At 43.1% G+C, this 23,203-nt stretch overlaps 1 protein-coding gene across 1 annotated transcript in view; it reads right to left on the bottom strand.

Annotated features, from left to right (window-relative positions):
- Positions 1-3,515: 3,515 nt before the first annotated feature.
- The window catches only part of znf704 (zinc finger protein 704), a 92,865-nt gene continuing 73,177 nt past the window's right edge, over positions 3,516-23,203 (bottom strand). Inside the window, 8 exon segments of the mRNA XM_083789768.1 lie at positions 3,516-3,900; positions 5,651-5,742; positions 5,921-6,046; positions 7,955-8,291; positions 12,622-12,722; positions 14,210-14,288; positions 14,290-14,491; positions 17,420-17,523. Coding sequence (XP_083645894.1) covers positions 3,786-3,900; positions 5,651-5,742; positions 5,921-6,046; positions 7,955-8,291; positions 12,622-12,722; positions 14,210-14,288; positions 14,290-14,491; positions 17,420-17,523 — 1,156 coding nt within the window. The 3' untranslated portion in view covers positions 3,516-3,785.

The raw sequence follows: 23,203 nt of genomic DNA, 5'->3' as shown, positions 1-23,203 counted from the left end.
TTTTTTTTAAACATTTCCAAAAAGCATTCCCAAGAAAACCAATCATGCCTGACGCATTGTGAGCTTGTAGATCTGCTATTTTCACTAGTTGGGTCCCAGAGACTCCCGGGGAGTCACAGGCTAAAACATTTGGGAACCACTGAACCAGACTTACTTTATTTATACATTTTCAAAAAAATAAGTGATCTACAAGCTCACAGATCGGCTAATTTGGAACATCTTTGACCAAGAATGTTTCATAGAGAACAACATGCCCGAAGTATAAGGACGGAAGGGTTCCAGGTGGCAAAACATCGGGACACATCGGCCATGGAACTGCCGACACCGATGTTGTAAAAAAAAATAATCAAATAACCATTGATATATCGGCCAGACTGATGCATCGGCCGGGCCCTAATCAAAACACAAATCATCTACATGAACATACCGAGAGGGACAGATATAACAAATACCAACGGTGGAGCAAAGATGTATGAACGCAATAAAGAGCTGTGAGTTTTCAGGTGCCATGGTAGTGATGCTAGGTGGCTAGCTTAACCACTTAAGACCCCAGCATCCTTACTGTGGGGAAGGCTTTCGCAGGAAAAATTGCCAATCGACTATTTTCAGCCAAAGCCTTCCCCAAAACAGTAAAACAGAAAAGACACTAGTATGGAGCCCTGCAGGACTCCGGTCAAGGTTTAAGTGATTAAGCAGTGGTGGAAAGTAACCAAGAACATTTACTCAAGCACTGGGATTAAGCAAAACTCTTGAGTATTTCAATTTTCTTTTGGACACTTCTACTCCGCTACATCTCAGAGGCAAATACTGCACTTTTAACGCCACAACAATTACTTGAAAACTTTAGTTACTTTGAAGATGATTACAAAACAAACATTAACCAATTAAGCAGTATTTTATACTTACAGCTAGTTGAAAATAGCTTATGTAGCTTGTAGATCTGCTATTCTTTCAACACATTTTGAAAAATATTAATACTTTTTATTTCGGTACTTTAAGCATATTTTGGTGCCACAACATTTGTACTTTTACTCCGGTAAATGTTTGAATACAGGCCTTTCACTTGTACTTGTAGTATTGCTACTTAAGTAAAATATTTAGTACTTCTTCCACCACTAAGCTTGAGTGAGTTTATCAGCTGGTGTTGGTTCTGTGCAAGCGTTGTGTGTGCTAGAAAAAAAAAAAAAGAAAGGAAAAGCCCGACTAAAGACACGGTAACATAAAGGTAGCCTACACGTCAGAAGTGTTGTAGACAACACATGCCGAGGCTTCAGAAGAACACGTCAATTATCCATGTTGTCTTGTCCGCTGTGGAGATTGTTTGACATTGGAATGGCTGGCTCACTGAAATGAAACTACAACCAAAATGGCTGCCGAATGGACTATATGGCGTTTCATTCCTTTGGGTTGACGACTTAAAAGTTCAATGATGTCAAACGCCAACTTCAGACATGTTGCAAGCCACAGGTGTGGAATAGAAGCTCTACCCCTTTGCTCGCATGGAATTGAAGTGAATGCGAGGCTGGTCTTTCTGACATGTATGACCGTGCCCTTATGCTATTGTCGCTGGCCTTGTGCAAGATGCACAGGTTGGTTAGACATACTAACAGTCCGACAGGCATTAGTCCGACAACACCGTCGCTCCCGACATGCATGGCCAGTTACAACTGACCCGTGGCTCCCGGCGTGTGGCGGGTTAAAACTAACCTATGGCAGGTTAAAACTAACCCGTGATGTTAGGTTTAGGGTTGGGTTTTGGGTAGGGTGTCGGACCAATGCCTGTCGGACTGTTAGCACCGACAATAGACAAACAAGCTCAATTTCAAGGTGCAGTTTGGCTATTGTCGGAGTGCGTGGCCCGCGCACAAGCTAGCATAAACCAGGCAATAGGGCCCGGGGTGCATGCACTAATGACAGATATGATACTCTTTTTCAACTTCAATACGCAAAGCGTCTTGGAATAATGTTCTGTACATAGCTGAACAGCGACCGCCAGGAGTCAAAAGCAAGTAAACCTAGTGGTCAAGAAGGGTCGTCACAGATAGGTCCAAATAGTAAAACCCACCCCACTTTTACAAATCCCACCCATGACCCATGTCAGTAACAAGTCCTTCAGCCTATCACGAGGCCTGTAGCAAAAGTCAAGAGTGGAAGCTTTCTTTGATCTTTCCGCGGCGCTAGAAAACATGTGGCATCCTTCGAGCGAACCAATTGGGGCTCCCCGCCCTCCCCCATCTGCCCTTCCCCCCCCCACCACCCTGCCACCCCACTCCAACCCTCCGTTAGGCTTGGTGGTGGCTAATGGGGAGTGGCCGAAGACTGATTTAGGAAAAACTGGTTGGCGTGGTAGTGGCCAAAGGGTGTTAACAAGTGCTCAGTCACATACAGTACAAGTGCCTCAAGTTTGGTTTGGAACCAACCCCCATCCCATGTTAGCTGGCCCATAGAATGGACCGATGGGGTAAACACAAAGTGAGTTTGTTTCGCCAGGTAAGTGTCAACGTTGGGACCATCGATCGATTGGTGTCCGTCTCTGAATGCTGCCGGCGATTTTACGGCCCGGCCCAAACCGCTTATCTCCGTTGCCCGAGATGCTCATCTTTAACACTCCCACGCACACACCCACACTCTTAAACTTGACAGTTGGTATAGTATAGGCAAACAGAGTCCTTTTCCAATGAAAAAGTACATCAACAGTCGACATGGCACCTTACAAAAAAAAGCAAAAAAATACTTTTTTTTTGGTTGCAAAGTTGAGTGTTATGAAATACCAGCCATTGAAAATGCTGCCGTGCTCAACCATAGCTTTAGCTGCTGGGTCTTTGCTTTATTTAGAATCACATCCCTGATAAAACAAAAACAAAAAAACAACTGACAGGATAGAAAAGTGGGATTAAAAAACAGCTCATTTTATCTGGTTCTTGTGTTGTGTTATAGTTTTTTTGCATTGATTATTCCATATGGATGTTACATCCTTTAGCCTTTGTCATAGAACTGCATGGATGGAGGAAAGTCCTGAAGGTCAGGTTGGTTGATCACTTGGTTGGTAATAGGAAATAAAAAAACAAATCTACTTAAAACGAGAGATGAACAGACCAAAGGGAAGAATCCCAAACATGGAAAACAAAGGATCATAATCAAATGTGTGTTGATGTTTCCAGAATTAAAAAAAAGAAAGAAACTGAAAAAAAAAGTAATTATTTTCTTAGATAAAAAATCTTCTGGTCCACTTTTTTTCGTTTTTGACTTGATGTTCCATAGGAAAAGAAAAAAACACGACTTTTACAAAACTTAGAAAGACATTTTAAACACATAACCCAACATAGAAAAACGACAGGCCGTTATTTTAGCGTGTCGCTGCGGGTTCGCACTGTCTTTAGCTGCATTAGAGATGCCCTAGTGGAGCGAAACACAGAGGGGGGTGACGTATAGGAATGCAAGAAGATGGGCTCATGCAGCCAGCCTGGCAGCCTGGCCGCCATTTTGGTTCATCCTACACTGTCGGGGAAGATGAATGGTGGATCCTTCCGAGTGTGCAAAAAATATGGACATTTGCAACGCTCTCAGAGTTATACAGACCCGCCAAGGGTCCATTTAGACTCCAGGTTGATCCCTGTTCCGCATGGTGATGGGGGTTATAACGGGACAGGGGCGCGTGGGATGTGTGTGTGGGGAGGGGGGGTTTGGTGGGTATAGTGATCGTGTTGAGCACGTGAGATGAGCACAGAATGAGCGGTCCCCCCCTCCCCATTCTATTCCTCTTGGTGACAAGGCTGGTCGTGGCCTCAGTCGGTGAATCTCTGGCAGGCTTTCTTCCAGCGACAGGCCGTGCACCACATGTCGCGGTTCTCCATCCCGTACACCTTCCGACACTTCTTCCCCTCGCCGCGCACCTTCCGACTGCAGAGGGGGAGAGAGTCCGAGACGGGACAAACAGAAAAAATTAAGTGAGGTTCAACCCATTCTGACCTGAGATCAGATTCATACGAGGTTTCCACTGGACGCACACTGCTCTGATGGACCCATTCTGACCTGAGATCAGATTCTAAAAAATGTCAGTCGTTCTTTCGATTTAAAAAAAAATAGCAGACCTACAAGCTCGTATCGCGCCACTCGGTGGCGCGATATGAGCTTGTAGGTCTGCTATTTTTCAATAGCTAAAGCATAACGTAATGCTAACACCAAAATGGGTTCCCGTATAGAATGGGTTAAAGTGTTGATCCTGACAATGGTCTTTTTGGTGGTTTGGCGACAGCTATAAGAACAGCTATGGTCTTGCCTGTACTAAATGTTGTACTTTGCACCAGAGGTTGGGAGGTTTTCTAATATTTGCTTTTATCTTTAATTATCGCTTCCTTTCATACATTTTTAAAGTGCACTGTTGTGCACTTTGAATTAGTTTTTAAGTACGTGCAGTTGCCCAGGTGTATGGAAGGTGCCTTTGCATGACGGCTAATAAAACAGGAGTGGAATACATCAAATAAAACACTCACACACTCCTAGTTTAGTTGTTATAATGCATAGCCTAGCCACTGTGCATACGGTATTCATTTTTAATTTAATTTCTTTTTGCTTTATACACCTTTTTCCTTCCCCAACACACATTTCTTTGTTGTTACTGCCGTTATATCATACTAGCTGTCTTCACCTGCCAGTGAGGAGCCCCCCAACCCCAGCCCGTAGGCGTACTGTACGACGTATAGTTACAACCTCCCCGCCCGGCTTCCCTCTTTCGAACACAGGCTGGGGCCAACGGTGCTCATATGACACTCGGCAAAGCTGGATGCACCTGTGGATTCTAACCCACAGACTCCACGGTATATAAGTAGACAGCTGCTTTACAATGCTTCAGGTTGGATGTTACGGTAACTGAGAGAAGCCGGTAGCTCTCCCACCATAACATCCAGTTTGGATGTTATGGTGGGATGCACACGCAGATTAGACACACCGACGGACCGACATGCGGAAACGACGGTCGAACATGCGCTGCTCCCGTGCTTGCGGGTTAGGGTTAGGGGTAGGTTGTCGGTCTAATGACAGTCGGCCCAATAGTTGCGAACGCAGTGATTGCGAATGCAATGATTGCGAATGCAATGAGCACTAACTATGAGACCCTGCAGATCATGTCTGTGTGTCCGTGTGTGTGTGTCTGTCCCGCTGTTACACCACCTGCCCGCCACCAGAGGGCGCAGCTGTATCACACAAAACACACACACGCACGCACGCACTCACACACACACAACTTAACAAAAACTTAACTTAAAAAAAAAACTTAACTTAAAATGAAAAAGAAAAAACTTAACTTAAAAAAAAAACTTAAAAAAAACTTAACTTAAAAATAAAATCTTAAAAAAACACAAAAAAACTTAACTTAAAAAAAAACTTTAAAAACACTTAACTTCAAAAAACTTAACTTCAAAATAAAATCTTAAAAACTTAAAAAACACAAAAAAACTTAACTTCAAAAAAACTTTAAAAACACTTAACTTAAAAAAACTTAACTTAAAAATGAAATCTTAAAAAACACAAAAAAGAGAACCTTAAAAAAGTATGTAATTTATTCTAATTGTTGCTATTGCCATTTACGAGCTGCGTTCACTTTCCCGCGTTTGCGCGTCTTACTTGTCTAAACTAAAGCCTGTTACAGTACCTGAGAGAGCCGGTAGCTCTGGGAGGAGAGGACAGCACAGCGATGGTCTGGGCCCGCTGCTCGCCGAAGCCCTGGCTCTTACTGGGAGAAACCTGAGGAGCAAACACACCAAACACCACCACTCAGCAAACCAATGCCACTTGTTGTTAGCGTAATATAAACCCTCTTTTGCATCTGGTTGCTCCCGGGCAGAAACCTCTTCTCTCCAGTAAAAATGGAGAACACTAATCCGTGTGCATGTGCGTGCGTGTGTGTGTGTGTGGTTCTCACAGAGTTTCCGGTGAAGCTGACAGGCGGGGACTGCCATGAGATGCTGAAGGTGTTTCCGTTGGTGGGAGTAAAGCTCCCGCCTGCCGAGTCGGCGTTGCTGGATGGTATGGACACTGGAGCGGTCGCCTGCAGGACGTGGACCCAATGTTACCACAGGCAGGCCAAACATTATTCATTATTTGTTTCACATCATGTTCAGGCGTCTGTCAATGTTTATCAGGCCAAGTCCGCCTTGTTTGTTAACTTTCTTTTTCTATGAATGTGTTGATGTCGTTGACTAGAAGGATGACTTTTACGACTTTTGGGGATTTTTATTGATTAACCCTTTTACTGCTGCCATTTATTGAGAAATTAGGACCTAATTCATGCCAGCATTTTTTTAATTTGAGCTCTTATTTTGAAAAGCCACATTTTGCCTCAACCGGAAGTGAGCTTATCCCTGCCAGCTTTACGTTGCCAAGACAACCTTTGTTTACATGATCGAATCATGCCGGTACATTTTAGCACTCCACAACGTCGGCTCGTGCCGTCAAAGAAACGCTGTTTTGACCAAAAATGCCATCTGGGACAAGGAATAGGAGATACAGGCGATTGAAAGAAACGGATAGAATGGATTCTTATGGCGACGGTGAATTAATATGAACGATCCAGTGCAGTGCTAACAACATTGCTAGCTAACCGGCTAACGTGAGTAGCATTATGGCTTGATCAATCATATTCACTATAAAAGCGCAATTGCCGAAGGGCTTCGGCAATGGCAGCAAGCGTTAATATCAAATTAATGCTTCAATTGCCGAAGGGCTTCGGCAATGGCAGGAAGACGGTTAAGTTAGATGGCGCTCTTCACCACTGTATGAATAGCTCTCGGGTGCTTATGCGATCGATAAACAGAAAAAGGAATCGGAAGCGAAAACGTCTGCCTCCGTCCACTTCAATGTAAACTGTTATTTATGTTTTTAATCCATTTATCTCCAATTCTTTTCCCAGATTGCGTTTTTTGATCAAAACAACATTTATTCAACTAAAGCTTCGCTGGTCGCCGTTACAAAATGAATGTTTCAGGTAAATTAAAACAAACATCGTGGGACACTTTTACACGGTTTTTACTTTCGGTTCACAGCCTAGCGTGATCAGGTTTGGAAAAGTGGCTATGGCTGTTTTTAGCCCAAGGAGTGTTTTTCTTGCAAAACATAATGCTTACAATGGATTCAGAATCATGAAAAACCCTATTTGACTAGTCACATGCTACTTTACTTAAAGCTTTGAAAATGTTGCCTGCATAGTAGGTTATTAACGGAACCCCAAATTTCAGCAGCTGTTACAGATTCCTATTAACACAAAAATGTGTTACTAAACACCCGTTTGCCTAATGTTCCTGAATAGGAACACTAGTATGTTTTCAGTGGTCATGATAATCCAACTGGTTCTTCTCTGATGGACCATATTGAGGTTAACCATAAACTTTACATTTACACTGCCTGCAGTAGCCCTTACTGTTGTGTGTGTAGTGTGTGCATGTATGTTTGAGAGAGAGAGAGAGAGAGAGAGAGAGAGAGAGAGAGAGAGAGAGAGTTGTGTAGGCATATTGATCCTGATTTAGTTTGTATTGACTTTATCTTATTTTGTGTGTGTGTGTGTGTGTGTGTGTGTGTGTGTGTGTGTGTGTGTGTGTGTGTGTGTGTGTGTGTGTGTGTGTGTGTATGTGTGTGTGTGTGTGTGTGTGTGTGTGTATGTGCGTGTGTGTGTGTGCGTGTGTGTGTGTGTGAGAGATAGCAAGCTGAGGCGTTCAAAAAGATAAAAGCTGTTCATTCGTCTTACTAGCAAATGAAAGTTGCATTTCGATCTTGTGTGGGGATGTGCGTGTGCGTGCGTGTGTGTGTGTGTGTGTGTGGTCAAGCGAGACGCCATTGATCCTGAGCAGACGTTGACCCACACTTCACCTGATTGACTGGGAGGGGACACAGAATGAGTCACCAGTGTGTGTGTGTGTGTGTGTGTGTGTGTGTGCGTGTGTGCGTGCGCGCGTGTCCTGACCTGGTAGGCGTGGTCTGCGTGGATGAGGTAGAGGGCACTGGGCGCCGAGCGGGACAGCGGCGTGCCGCCGTGGCCGTTGACGATGACGCGCGTCTCCACGGAAGAAGGCGGGAGGGGCGGAGGAGGGCAGGAGGGAGCGGAGGACTGGGGCGGGGGAGGAGCGGGAGGCGCGGGAGGAAGAGGAGGAGGAGGCACAGGGCAGGAGGAGGACAGGACGGAGGAAGGGGAGACGGGGGACAGGCTGCTGAGGCCGTCGGCCACGGAGTCCGTGTTGAGCTTGATCTCCGCGTAGTAGAAGTCCTCCTCGCCGTCACTGGATTCCGAGTCGCAGTTACGCCTAGAGAGAGAATTAATTGAAAGCCTTTATCCCATTCTGACCTGAGATCAGATTCATATGAGGTTTCCGCTGGACACACACTGGTCTGATTGACCCATTCTGACCTGAGATCAGATTTTAAAAAATGTCAGTCGTTCTTCGATTGTTCAAAAATAGCAGACCTACAAGCTCGTATCGCGCCACTCGGTGGCGCGATATGAGCTTGTAGATCTGCTATTTTTCAATAGCTAAAGCATAACATGATGCCGACACCAAAATGGGTGCCCGTTCAGAATGGGTTATTGCAGACTGAAGGCACATAGAGAAACATACGAAACACAGAATACTCTTATTAAATGATGTATCCCAGTTGCCATTAAATAACACCCGTATTCGTGTCTTCTTTGCTGGCGTAACGGCCGCAAAGAAGATGGTTGCTTCGCACTGGAAACCGCCTCATACATTGTCATTTCAGCCAATGGGCTTTGACCTTTCTAGACATCATTTATCTAGAAATGTCTACAGCAAGATTGCATGGTGCAAAAGAGGAAAACATTGAGATTTTGGTCTGGTATTGCAGATTTGGTTAAGGGCATGGTTTAATCATTATTATTAAAAAACATTTGATAACTAAAAAAAAACAACACAGAATACAACATATATACATCCAATGAAAAACAGTCCAAATGTTCATGTTAGACAGGCATTTGTGACAGTTATAAATATCTAGTGCAGTATCTAGTGCAACTCTTGACAGGGTTATTTATACTGACGATGGTGCTATTCACAGACAGATGATTTTGACAGCTAATTTTGATCACGTTTTAGTCAGTCTTTTGAATAAAATGAAAGGTATATTCAGTGATTTCACTCAAAAAACCTTAGGTTTAGTTTTTGGCTGTGGGACCCAGCCTTTCGTCCAATCAGGATAGAGAGTCAAAAACGAAACCTAAAGTTTTTTGACCCCCAGGGGTTAACTGGGGACAGGGAGGAACTCCTTATATGGTCAGCACACTCTATAGTAGGGAGGATTATCACAACAAAACAAAAAAATAAGTGATATTTGAATTAAGTGAAATCACTGAATATACCTTTAAATATCATGCAATTTTAGTCGACTACATCTACATTTATGACCAAACTTGACACACAGTAAGTCATTGGATCTTTTTGTTTTGTTTCTTCATGTCGTATGAAAGCAGGGAATCATAGCTTCAAATTGACATATTGGTTTGACCCACCACCAGGTTTGGAGATATGGCGTAATGTCTTACAGAAAACGGCGAGTTGAGAAAACAGGCTTGAAAAGGTTCACTTCTGTGGTCTCTAACATTACACCTATAGCTACATGTTTAAAGCGCAAATAACATGCATTTTAAAACTGCTTTTAATATTTAATAATCATATTGTCTATGTCCCTCAAAGTTATTTCTAATGGTTTGAGCCTCAATCACCACTGATATAACCAGGCCTTGTCAACTCTTTCTGGACTTTGAAAGCAGTTTTAGCTGCAGTACCACACTGTCCTGAGGTGGAGAGGGTGCTGATATGCAGATTATTTAATATTTGAGTCATTATAATACTGATGCTAGATAAAACCAGGCTTGTTTCCATTCCATGCCAGCTTGGAAAATCAACAATAGTGGACATTGTAAACAAAGTGGAAATGCAAATTTGCAACTGAAGACTGAAGAAAAGGAGGAATTATACAAAGTAGGGTGACATTGATGACATCACGATGAGACCAAAATCAGTCGAGCTGTTTCTGAGAGCAATTTCCATTAAAACACCCATATGACATGAAGGCCTGATTGTTCAAAATTGGTTATTTGTGGGGATAGAAAACACACATTGGAGCCCCAAAAACACAAAAGAAATTGAAAAAGTTGAATTTTATGTTATAGGTCCTTTAATCATTTATTTCATATTTACATTTAGATTTCAGCTCTGACATTTATTTCAGACATGCTCTATATGTGAAGAGTCTGCCTGTGCCATTAAGTCATTTTGGATTAAAAAATAAATAAAGACAAAAAAAGGTTTTTCTCCTATCCTGAACAGTTACTGTAAGTCTTCCCGCCATGACTGTCTCTGTAGCAAAAAGAGTCACATTTGACTAAAATGAGTCACATTTGACTAAAATGTATTTTGGCAGGCCTTGACGGCGTTGTGATGCTTTTACACTTACAACAAAATCAACACAGCGAGAGAGAGAGAGAGAGAGAGATATGTTGGCGGGGCGCAGTCGTTCTCAACCTGTTTCAATATCGGGGGGGGGGGGGGGGGGGGGGGGAATTACGCCCACTGTGTTTTAGCTAATCACTGCACTCTAAAACACAGTCACGCTTAATTGCATCATGGGATAAAGATAGGGAGAGGATGGTATCTTGATCGTTCAATCAATCAATTGAGCAATCAAGAAGAATGGAAGCAAAGAAGGTAGAAATGAATGGAGGAAGGAAGGAAGGAAGGAAGGAAGGAAGGAAGGAAGGAAGGAAGGAACAATGAACTGAGGATTGACGGAGAGAATAAAATAATCAACAGCGCAACACTCAGTCCATCACAACGTTTATGAAGTAACGGAAAGTGTTCTCGACCTTTTCAGGCCGTGATCCCCCAGAATCATCCTATTTGAACTGCCCCACCCCCCCCCTGACTAGAATCATAAGAATCATACAGTAGAATCATGCATGACACGTTGCATACATTAAAATAATTCAGACGGTAGCATCACGCCCTCAACCGTGACACGATCAAGGCCAATGACCTCCGAACTCTAGCCCATTCTGACCTGAGATCAGATTCATACGAGGTTTCCGCCGGACACACACTGGTCTGATGAACCAATTCTGACCTGAGATCAGATTCTAAAAAATGTCAGTCGTTCTTCGATTTTTCAAAAATAGCAGACCTACAAGCTCGTATCGCGCCACTCGGTGGCGCGATATGAGCTTGTAGATCTGCTATTTTTCAATAGCTAAAGCATAACATGATGCTAACACCAAAATGGGTTCCCGTTCAGAATGGGCTAGAGCCTGGTTCTGCTCCAGGTTTCTTCACGCCCGCCACATGCAGGTCTGCTGCAAACTCTTATTTCTTTTAAATGTCCGCCGCTGCCATTCATTGATTCTTCTGCATTGCAAGTTTTATCTTTTTCTTCTTTTGTTTTTATTGTATTCTAATGTCCTTTTACAATGAGTTTCCTTTTCTTAATGTTTTGTGTGAAGTACACTGAATTGCCTTGTTGTTGAAATGTGCTATACAAATTATCCTGCCTTGCCTAAAGGGGAGTTTTTCCTTGCTTACTGTCACCAAATGCTTGCTCAGTGGGGAAATGGTGGGCCTCTCTGCTCTAAGTTCCTTGTGAGTTTGGCACTAAAATAACGTTTAACGACCCGTATTTGATGAAAAACTGAAAAAACAACAACAATCTCCGTACCCGGCCTTCAGCCTAGAGGATATCAATATGATAAATTAAGGAAATGAAACACAAGGTGAGGGGAAGGGGGGGGTTGGTGGAAGAGAGAGAGAGATGAAAGGCAGCAGCAAACAAAATCAAATATGGTCTTTAAGTGTTGCTTATTCCCAATTTAATCGGCATGGCCCGAAGGCAAGAGTCTATTAAATCACAAGGTGTATCACAGCTGCGTGCGTGCGTGCGTGCATGCGTTGAGCTCCAAGCTTATATAAGCCATCATTTACATAGACAGGCTAGTATTATACCCATCAATTTTACTGCTCTTGTGTGTGCACTGAGAACAACCACCAAACTACAACTTTCACTGTAATTTCACTTTTGAAGTAACGGCCAAAACCTCATTGTTCCCAGAGGGGGTCATTCGGTCACTAACAGGAGGGGCGGTGTAGGACATAATTTAGATCTGCAATAGATACGTAGAAGGAAATCAAGAAAGAATTAGTAACAGAATGAGTTTTGTGACCCATGGACACGAGGCCTTAATTGTTACTTTGTCATAATCATTGCTGTCGGGCAAGAAACCTCTTATGTCCATATTTTAACTTTCTTTTGGGGTTTTTCCTTGATCATACTACCACAGCGTCACAGAAAAGCATCAAAAGTAGCAGATGCGCTTGTAGATCCACAACTGGCTAAGGGGTCATATCGCCAAATTTACGAGCTGAAGGTGATGGAATGCCATTCAGTTGAACAAAACATGTCGCTGATAATCTAGCCTCGGGTCGAAAGTTTGAGTTTGGTTTATCTCCCCGTGAAAAAGACTTGCTTGCTATTGCTAACTCATTGATTGTGCGTGTGTGTGTGTGTGTGTGTGTGTGTGTGTGTGTGTGTGTGTGACTGAGCAGAGCGGAGGTGTCTCTGGATGTGACTTACCCCAGGTGAGCAGTGCGGATGTGTCTCTGGATGCCGGCAGCAGTACTCAGCACCTTGCCACAGTTCTTCCACAGACATTTAAACATCACCTTCATGGAGTTCTACACACACACACACACACACACACACACACACACACACACAGTAGGGTAAGAGAACACAGCAAACATTGTCCTTCTTAAAGTGCAGGGGTTATTCAACTGGGACGGAGACAGTGTAGGAGAGACACAGACTTTTATATATATATATAAATATATATATTTTTAGATGTATAGGAAAAGAAAACAGGATTTTTTACTGGAGCCAGGCCTCTCATTCCTTCCCACAAGAATGTCTCGCATGTTTTGTCTTTTTGGCCAATGTATGCGTGTATGCGGGGAGTCCTTGCCAGAATTGCGCAAACAACTGCTGCTCCTGGCAAAACTCAAGCCCATATGCAAAGACAAAAACATCAAAGGTGAGACTATACTGCGATCACTTGTACATGTCAATCCTTCTCTATGCTTGTGAAACTTGGACCCTTACAGCTGAGCTTCAGAGGAGAATACAGAGCATGGAGATGAGATGCTACCGAAGACTCATGGGTTATCTCCTACACCCAACACAAACAAGGAAGTACGGCAAAAGATCAGCCAAGCCATCGGCCCACATGATGACCTTCTTACCACTGTCATAAAGCGTAAACTGAGGTGGTACTATGGACACATCACCAGATCCTCAGGCCTTGCAAAGACCATCCTGCAAGGCACCGTACGAGGTGGCAGGAGAAGAGGGAGACAGGAGAAAAGATGGGAAGATAACATCGGAGAATGGACACACTTGAAACTCAGACAGAGAGGGATGGAGAGAGCTGGTCAACAGATTGTCTGTGGTGCCCCAACGACCCTCCGGGGGTTACGGGACAGGTGAGGTGAGGTATGTGTATGCACACAACCATAATCCCTCCCCTGTGTATTGTTTTGTCTTTAGGTGACAAAAGCCTGTGTGTGTGTGTGTGTGTGTGTGTGTGTGTGTGTGTGTGTGTGTGTGTGTGTGTGTGTGTGTGCGCGTGCGTGCGTGTGTGTGAGGGAGAGAGAGCATGTACCGGTAAAATACCAAAAGTAGAAAGTACCCATTATGCAGAATGTATGTATAAATATCAAGCTCACAATGCGTCGATGTAACACATTGTGAGCTTGTAGATCGACTATTTTCAATTGGTCTATAGGGCAATGTGGGTAATGTAATGTTTAGTGGAAGGAGGTATAGGGCCCGCACACCGACTGGTCCTCCCTTAACCAATTCTGACCGGGCACCCATTTTGGTGTCAGCATCGTGTTATGCTTTAGCTATTGAAAAATAGCAGATCTACAAGCTCATATCGCGCCACCGAGTGGCGCGATACGAGCTTGTAGGTCTGCTATTTTTGAAAAAAAATCGAAGAACGACTGACATTTTTTAGAATCTGATCTCAGGTCAGAATGGGTTAAGCCAGCCTGCTTCATATCTCTCAGAGCTACGGGGGTTCTTGGCCTGATAAAAACAACCGAAGATCTAAACGGAATCCAACCTCGATCTCCATCCATCCAGGTACACGGCAGTGACTGACCTTGCGCTTTCGTGGGATGGGCTCGTCAAAGAGCAGGCTGCTGCCGTCCTGCTCCTCCAGGCTGGGGTCCTCGGGCCCCCCCCCCTCCTCCTCCTCCGCCCACGGGACCCCCCGGCCCCCCCGGCCCCATGCTGCCCCCCAGGCTGGGCATGCGGAAGGGCTTGAAGCTGTCGGCGGAGAGCGGCGGCGACGGCGTGGAAGGGTTGGACTGGTCGCTGGGCGCCGACCAGCTCCAGTAGCCCCCGGACGAGCTGCTGTCCTTCCACGAGCCGCTGAGACCCTCTGGATGGGGAGGTGGAGAGACAACAGACAGAGGGGAGAGAGAGAGAGAGAGAGAGAGAGAGAGAGAGAGAGAGAGAGAGAGAGAGAGAGATAGACAGAGTGAGAGGGGGTAGTTAGTGAGTGAGAGTGAAAATCATGACTTTAAAAACTTTTTTTGGGGGGTGGGGGAGGTTACATTCAATGACATTTCTTGCCACTGTTTGCAGTACAGATAATGAAATAGCTAAAGATACCCATTCAGGATGCAGGATAAAGAAGTGAAATTGTGATAGCACAAAAAACGTGCAAAATTGGAACTGAACTCGATGAAATTGAAGCCGATAAATTATCTTTTCTTCCCCTTTTTGGATAAAATTGGAGAGACTTGGAGACCCCGGTTACTAAAACACTGTGGTGATGATTACTATCACAATATAGAGCTTAAACTATAAACAACCTCTTTATGCCTTTTTCATAGTTCATATGAAAATTGTTCACAACTCAAAGAGTGTGAGGGGGACCTGCAAGCTCAAGAGATTGTAGATCTGCCATTTCTGGCAAAGATATTTGGCAGAGGACGTGACAGTAATCATCACTACAGAGTGTTTGATCAGTAACAGGGGTCATCTTTTCCTTTGGTGAGAGAGAACTCCACAAAGATATTTTATCAGCTTCAATTTGATCGAGTTCAGTTCCAATTGTGTTCATGTTTTGTTTTTGTTGCATTGCTTCCAATATCGCTTGTTTAGCCAGCGCTAAATACTACAACAACTTCACATAATATTTATTCTGTCAAGTGTTGCCTTTGGAAGTTTAGTCTAAAAGTCTAAAACCACAGTCTAAATCCACACTTTGAATTACTTTTAATGAACAGCAAAGACAAGCATGGTTTCATTTCAGTTATCTTTATTGGAACATTAGATGCAGATTTAACAACTTGGACCCCAGCATCCATATTCCGGGGGGAGCACCAGCCCCAAATTGCTGATATACAAGCTTGTTGTGAGCTAGAGTGGAGATCTTTAAGTGGTTAAAAATACAATCATTTGCTAATTTGTCATTAGGCTACTCACCAAGACAAAATACAAAAAAAAAATGTTTGTAAGGGCACCGCCCACAATTCCACCACTTAAATAGGATTGGTGGTGTCATGGATGACATCACTGGGCCAAACCAAGTGGAGGGGGTTTCATTTCTCTGGTGGATATTTATTTTTGTTTGACACATTCTAAAGTAATGTTTGATGATTGCTTATAGACAGCCATTCAGATGTGCACAGAGCTTGTAAATGAATCCAAGAATGTTCAAAGTTTTCCTTGCGTCATGGTTAGCAGGTATTTAGATCTAGCTGTGAATTGAACACCCTATATAAAATATTAATACATTAGAGCATATCCGTGGTCATAAAGCCAGGAAATATAATTAACAATAAGATTCAAGATTGCTTTATTTGTCAAAAAAAGAAAGAAAAAAAGCTATCTTGAATCTCATTGTTAATTATCTTAATTAACTATAAGAAGTATTTTTAGAGAAAAAAATTAAATACATAAAATATTGTTTATTAAAGGTTTTATGACATTCATTTTCATTTATTTTTCTTTTTTCTTTTAGGTTTTATGACCTCAATTACACCCAAAAAACCTGAACTTTGAACATTCAGTGGATTTTCTGTGGTCTGAAGTTTTCTTTGGGGTTTGGAAGCCTTTTGAGCTACAATGAAAACAGGCAACACAGTGAAAACAGTGACATCTGCTGGCAAATCCCATTGACATAATATGGGATTTGCAGGATCTTACATCACAATCTGCTGGCAAATCAGAGCACCTGTTTGAGCCAGAAAACCCCAGATCACAGAAAATCTACTGAATGTTAAAAGTTCATGTTTTTTTGGGTGCAATTGAGATTAGAAAACCTAAAAAAAATAAGAACAATTCCAAAACCTTTTTTTTAATGTCACAATCCCTTTAATAATACATTAAATATTGTTTAATTTGTTACTTCCTGTCAAACGAAAACATGATGTGCCCACAAACATGGGTAAATTCTCCTTCAAAAAGGCGAATCACTGGCGTCCTTAAAAACAGACCAGAAAATCCACCGTTCAGCAGTCCAAGAGGGACATGACTCTGACCGCTCCTCCCTTAGTCAAGTACTACCCCCACCTCTTTATAACCCCCTTCCTTTTTCCCCCAACCTGTACATGTCTTTTTAATTATTTCATTGTGATGATTTGAATTTAGTTGTTATTTGTCAAGTCATGACTGTACTCTGTACCGTTTACATTTCTGCCTAATAAAGTAATCAATCAATCAATGGATGGAATTGTGGACAATATGTTATCTTAACGACAACAACAAAAAGTCTTGGTTCCGACTTCCGAGAGGCTATGTCTTATCAAATGGCGGTCCGTATACGTGGCTCAAAGAAACAATGGGCCTTGAACTGATATGAAGAGGGTTGACAACCACTGGCATGTCGAGATGACTCACCGCCACAGTTGATTTTGTTGACTAGTACTATGTCAATTAGTCGACTACCATTTTTCACTGACGAAATTAAATGGAAACTAAATGAAAACTAAATTAAGACTAAATATATTGACAATTCCGTCAACAAATAAAAACTAGACAAAAATGTTAGGAAGGGACTAGTGGACAAGAGATCCAGTATAAGTAAAAGACAAGTCATTTTACACTTGGTTGCAAGCTGAAAATTTTTCAGCATGTGTAAAATCAGCCATTACATCAAGGCCCGCCAAAATAAATTTCACTTGACTAAATCAACTGTAGATTTAGTCGACTAAAATCTTACGATATTTAGTCGAGCAAAACTAGACTAACACTAAAACATTCCCGGTGACTATGAAATGCGACTAAAACTAAATGAAAATCATTCAAAAGACTAAAATTAAAAATCTAAAAGTTGCTGTCAAAATCAACACTGACTCACCGCTGACTTTGACGGGCGGGCTGCGGACCAGCGGGCTGGTGGAGAGGCTGGTCAGCACCATGGCTGCCGTCACCTTGTCCATGTCTGCCTCTGCCTCCGCGCGCCTGGACAGGAGAGAGACATCACGTCACCACCATTTCTTATACTTTCCAAGGACATGCACCCCCGACTTAACCCATTCTGACCTGAGATCAGATTCATACGAGGTTTCCACTGTGGACACACACTGGTCTGATTAACCCATTCTGACCTGAGATCAGATTCTAAAAATGTCAGTCGTTCTTCGATTTTCTTTCAAAAATAGCAGACCTACAAGCTCGTAGCGCGCCACTCGGTGGCGCGCTATGAGCTTGTAGATCTGCTATTTGTCAATAGCTAAAGCGCGACATGATGCTAACACCAAAATGGGCTCCCGTTCAGAATGACTTAACCTGACTCCGCCAGATTGTGGCAGTATTGAGTTCACAAGTTCCCTCCTATACTGCCTGCATCTGGGCTCTCTCAAGCAGAAACGATGAACCGAAGCAGCGGGACAAGACATCCGATATATCCATAGTCATTTCAAGTTGTAGTCTTGTTAGGTTGTGTTTATAATCTGCGCTGTGGCACAGCTTCAATACGTCACCAGTCTCGCGTTTGATCCCGCCTCTAGCGGCCGCATACTTACATTTTCTTTTATCAATTAGGCCCTAGACACACACTATGAAGCCTTGACTTCACCGAGGTCGCTCGATGGCCGCTAAGTTGACGACTGGGTCAATCAGTCAGTATAGGGGACTCAGTAGCCTAACCGGAGACTCCAGCGGTCATGACATCATTGGCTCAGGAATGCAACAAAGACAACACAATCTCCGTGAATTAAAGCAGTGGTTCCCCAAAGTGGGGTCAGAGGGGACCCCCAGGGGTCCGTATAGCTTAATGCATGTCAAACTGGTGGTCCTTGAAATGAAAACGGTTGAAAGTGACTGCTATAGAGCCGGACAAATGAGGGGTCCGCAAGCTAATACATACAATTTGGGGGTTTCCTTGACATGAAAAAGTTTGGGAAACGCTGAATTGAAGGCTTCATGAGGCGTGTAATTGAATTGATAGAAAATAAGTAGGTTTTGGGTGAACTACTGTATACTTGACAGAGTGTACACATTTGTATTGTGTCAGAGTCAGACAGATCATCAAACATTACTTTAGAATGTGTCAAACAAAATAACAGGAGCCCTGAGAGTGTTATGGATTGAATACTTTATTAACAAACAACAACAACTGATGGGGAGTCGGGACTTGTTTTCATTGTGGCCCTACAGTATGTATTCAATTCATCAAAAGAGCATAGCAGTTAATACTTCACAATCGGCGGCAGTGCATGACCCATCATTTCAATGGGAATTAATAATGAACTCCACTTTTCCTGATACAGTAGATGCTTTTTTCTAATTGGCCCATCTCTTATTCTCTTGTGTACATTGCCATCACAGTGCATTGCATTTCCTGATGGCCTGCATTGTTGTGTTCATTTTGTATTGAATATACAGTAGCGCCACAGTGGAAACAAGTCTCCAGGACCTAAATATGGAGGTTTCTGTCGGACAGCAATGAAATGTACTTCATTACGTTCCAGCTCTACATTTATTGGAGGGTTTAACCCATTCTGAACGGGCACCCATTTTGGTGTTGGCATCATGTTATGCTTTAGCTATTGAAAAATAGCAGATCTACAAGCTCATATCGCGCCACCGAGTGGCGCGATACGAGCTTGTAGGTCTGCTATTTTTTGAAAAATTGAAGAACGACTGACATTTCTAGAATCTGATCTCAGGTCAGAATGGGTTCATCAGGACCAGTGTGTGTCCGGCGGAAACCTCGTATGAATCTGATCTCAGGTCAGAATGGTTTAAAAGCACTCCAAGGGACGCATGGACAGAATGCACAGGGTGTGGAATCTTGGCCGAACAGAATGAGGTCAGGGGTTTACGTCGTCTCTAACGGCACCATGCAGAGGAATGTGATGTTATATCGACAGCCAACGATCCATATTTGACAAGCTGCGGCACGCTCAACATCCCCGCCATTTGTCTCTGCTAATTGGTGTGAAAGGGGAAGAAAGATGGCTGTGTTAATCCTGCGGCGTGTGTGTGCTAATCCTGTGGCATGTAGTTGTACTCCCTGCAGAGACCAAACGCACGCACACACACCCATTCTGACCTGAGATCAGATTCATACGAGGTTTCCACTGGACACACACTGGTCTGATCAACCCATTCTGACCTGAGATCAGATTCTAAAAATGTCAGTCGTTCTTTGATTTTTTCAAAAATAGCAGACCTACAAGCTCGTATCGCGCCACTCGGTGGCGCGATATGAGCTTGTAGATCTGCTATTTTTAAATAGCTAAAGCATAACATGATGCCAACACCAAAATGGGTGCCCGGTCAGAATGGGTTAAGTACAATGTAGAGGTATTTTTTTTTACTTTACCGAAGTGCAGTATTTACAATTTTCAATACATTTACTTCTTTGCCACAACATCTCAGAGGCAAATATGCTACTTTTACTCTGCTACAATTATTTGAAAACGAATCCTGAAAACTTGTGAAATGGCACATGTTGCATAATGCATATGAGTACTTTAACTTTTGTTACTTTAAGTAAATTTGGATGGGTGCATGTGTTTGTTTCCGACGTACTAACAACAGTCCAACAGGCATTAAGTCCGACACCCCAAACCCTAACAGCAAAGCAACGGGTGAGTTTTAACCGGCAATGCATTTCGGGACTCCACAAGTGAGTTTTAACCAACCACGCATGTGTTGTTGGACTAATGCCTGTAGGACGGTTAGTACAGTACGTCAGCCCCCACAGGGCTATATTATAATTGTGACTCAGGCTGGGGAAAAAGTGCCGCAATTCGCCAATAGTGAAATGGCAGAAAATTAGAACTTTACCGGTAAGTTCAATTTTGTTTTTGTGTTTGAAACTGAAACTGAAACTGAAAAATGACCAATGCCCACATGCGCCACAAAGCACTGTAGCCAGTCACATTTTGGTCCAATCCTTTTGGTAACTAAAGGTTTCAATTGATTGCAGTGAAGTAAAACATGCAATATTTGCATTGAAAAAACAACAACTAAATACTCAAATTATACAGTAAGCAAGTCAATGTTCTTCATTATGTTCTACCACTGGCAAGTCCAAGTTGATTTCCTGTCAACTAGGTATTTGCAAACACAAACAGAATTGTCCTTTTTTTTGCCTAAGTAAAAGACAACTGATAAAGGGACACACTTTGTTCCTTGTTTTTGGGAATGGCACAAGTTCATATATACACAAGTTCATAACAGCTCATAACAGCCCATATACATGTACTAAAATACAGGTTGTAACCACTTAACCCATTCTGACCCGAGATCAGATTCATACGAGGTTTCCGCCGGACACACACTGGTCTGATGAACCCATTCTGACCTGAGATCAGATTCTAAAAATGTCAGTCGTTTTTCAAAAATAGCAGACCTACAAGCTCGTAGCGCGCCACTCGGTGGCGCGATATGAGCTTGTAGATCTGCTATTTTTCAATAGCTAAAGCATAACATGATGCCGACACCAAAATGGGTGCCCGGTCAGAATGGGTTAAGATTGAGGTAGGTAGGTATAGGAAGGGAGGTAGGTAGGTAGGTAGGTCTACGCCAAATGTATTTCCCCAAAATATCCGATCTACAAGCTCACAACACGTCACAACAAGCGGTCTTTTATATCGGCTATTTTTGGCTGATGTCACCCACCCCAGAATATGGATGCTGAATAGCAACGCACTCTCTAAAGAAAAGGGTTCTCTGGCTTTGATTTGCCCTAGAATCCGTTTGGACTCCTCAGTGGTCCGTACGGTCACATTCATACCATTATCACCAGACAATCAATCAGTCACACAGCATCATTTCACGTGAAAAAAAGGAGTCTCAAAGTAGCCATGACCTAAACTAAAGTCATATAGAGAGAGAGACAGACAGACAGACAGACAGACAGACAGACAGACAGACAGACAGACAGACAGACAGACAGACAGACAGACAGACAGACAGACAGACAGACAGACAGACAGACAGACAGACAGAGAACGAGAGAGAGACAGATGGATAAATAGATAGCAGCAGAGGCATAACAAAGAAACTTCCTCTCGGTCTCCATTAAAGACCAGCAGCGTCTTAATTTACGATCCTCTCTCCCGTCGTATAGAATATGATGTCATTACAGCGTCCACATAAATCACAGCCACGCCTCCGCCTGCACTCGACCGTCACCGTTACCCAGAACCCCCATCCCTCCCCCCCCCCCCCCCCCCCCCGCAGCCTCATAAAAAAAAAGAAGGGAAAGAAAACCACACTTCTTGGTCACCTTGGGAGGCCGCCGTGTGACAAAGAGATGTTATCGTCGTATATACAATCGTACTACAATTCCCATAATGCTTTGGTACACTGCTCCTCCTTGTGGGTAGGGGGAGGGCTGTCTTACTGAGACAACATGTAGTCTATAGGAAGTAAGTGAGCCCATGACATCAGAGACACTGGGCTCACTGCTAAAATCTAAAATATCTAAAACCACATTCACACAAAGTCTTCTAAACGCCATTGACATATTCTTTTGCAAAAAAGGGTGAATTGTCCCTTTAAGCCCCGTTTCAAATACTGTGAAAAGGGCGGATCTACAAGCTCCCCGGCGAGTTTGTAGATCTGCTCTTTTCACAAGTGTGACCTTGTCATGCGCTATGCGAGTTAAAGTTTATAGGCATAAATCTGTAGCAGGAAGGCATTACGGAGGAAAGCCGTAATTGAGATGTGATGTATGGATTGAAATAAATAAATGTAAGAAGGGATGAGACGGGGTGGGAGAGGAACGTGTAAAGTCCCAAATTGCATTTGTCATTAGCGCTCTTATCAAACCTCGTTTCGGCCCGAGTGCTTATTATGGTGAGGTAATTAAGATGATGCGAGGGTGTGTGTGTGTGTGTGTGTGTGTCTGTGTGTGTGTGTGTGTGTGTGTGTGTGTGAGACATGATAAACTGTACATGATACATGTGACACAGGAGACTTAAGCCGGGGATGGCTAATGGATTGGTAAGTGAATTATGACAAATGGGTTTCATATATTTCATATATTTCTTGTCTGTGTGTGCGTGTGTGTGTGTGTGTGTGTGTGTGTGTGTCTGTGTGTGTGTGTGTGTGTGTGTGTGTGTGTGTGTGTGTGTGTGTGTGTGTGTGTGTCTGAGTCTGTGTCTGTGCACGCACGCGCTTGCACGCAAATATGTTTGTAGGCCCCAATGCTTTTGCTTTTGCTAACTTGCAACAGACACCTCCATACGCACGCCGCAAACGTTGCCAGTCCTGTTGAGTATAAAACGACACAGGGATTATTAGTAGCGAAGAACTCGTTTACGTACAGGAAATTAAGCAGTGGCGGTTTTCATTAACTTGTGCCGAGCATTCATAAAGATTGCAATTGACGACCTCTTTGGGGTACAGCGTATATATACGATGTATTATTCATCAGTGTTAATGTAGGACATATTTCTTGCGGGGGAAAATATCATTAGAGTAATTATTTAGGCTGTGATCTTCAAATGAAAAGCGGGGTTTCAATACCCAGGGTACATTTAATCAAGCGCTGTACAATTTTGAGGTATTGTTGGTTGACTAGACTAGAGTATTTCCAATTTGCAATACCTTTACTTCTACTCCACTACATCTCAGAGGGAAATACTGTACTTTTGGCCCACTACGATTATTTGAAAACTTT

Source organism: Protomyctophum parallelum (genome assembly GCF_964188405.1).
Source record: "Protomyctophum parallelum genome assembly, chromosome: 1".
NCBI lineage: Eukaryota > Metazoa > Chordata > Actinopteri > Myctophiformes > Myctophidae > Protomyctophum > Protomyctophum parallelum.
This window is presented reverse-complemented; position numbering and strand designations above follow the sequence as displayed.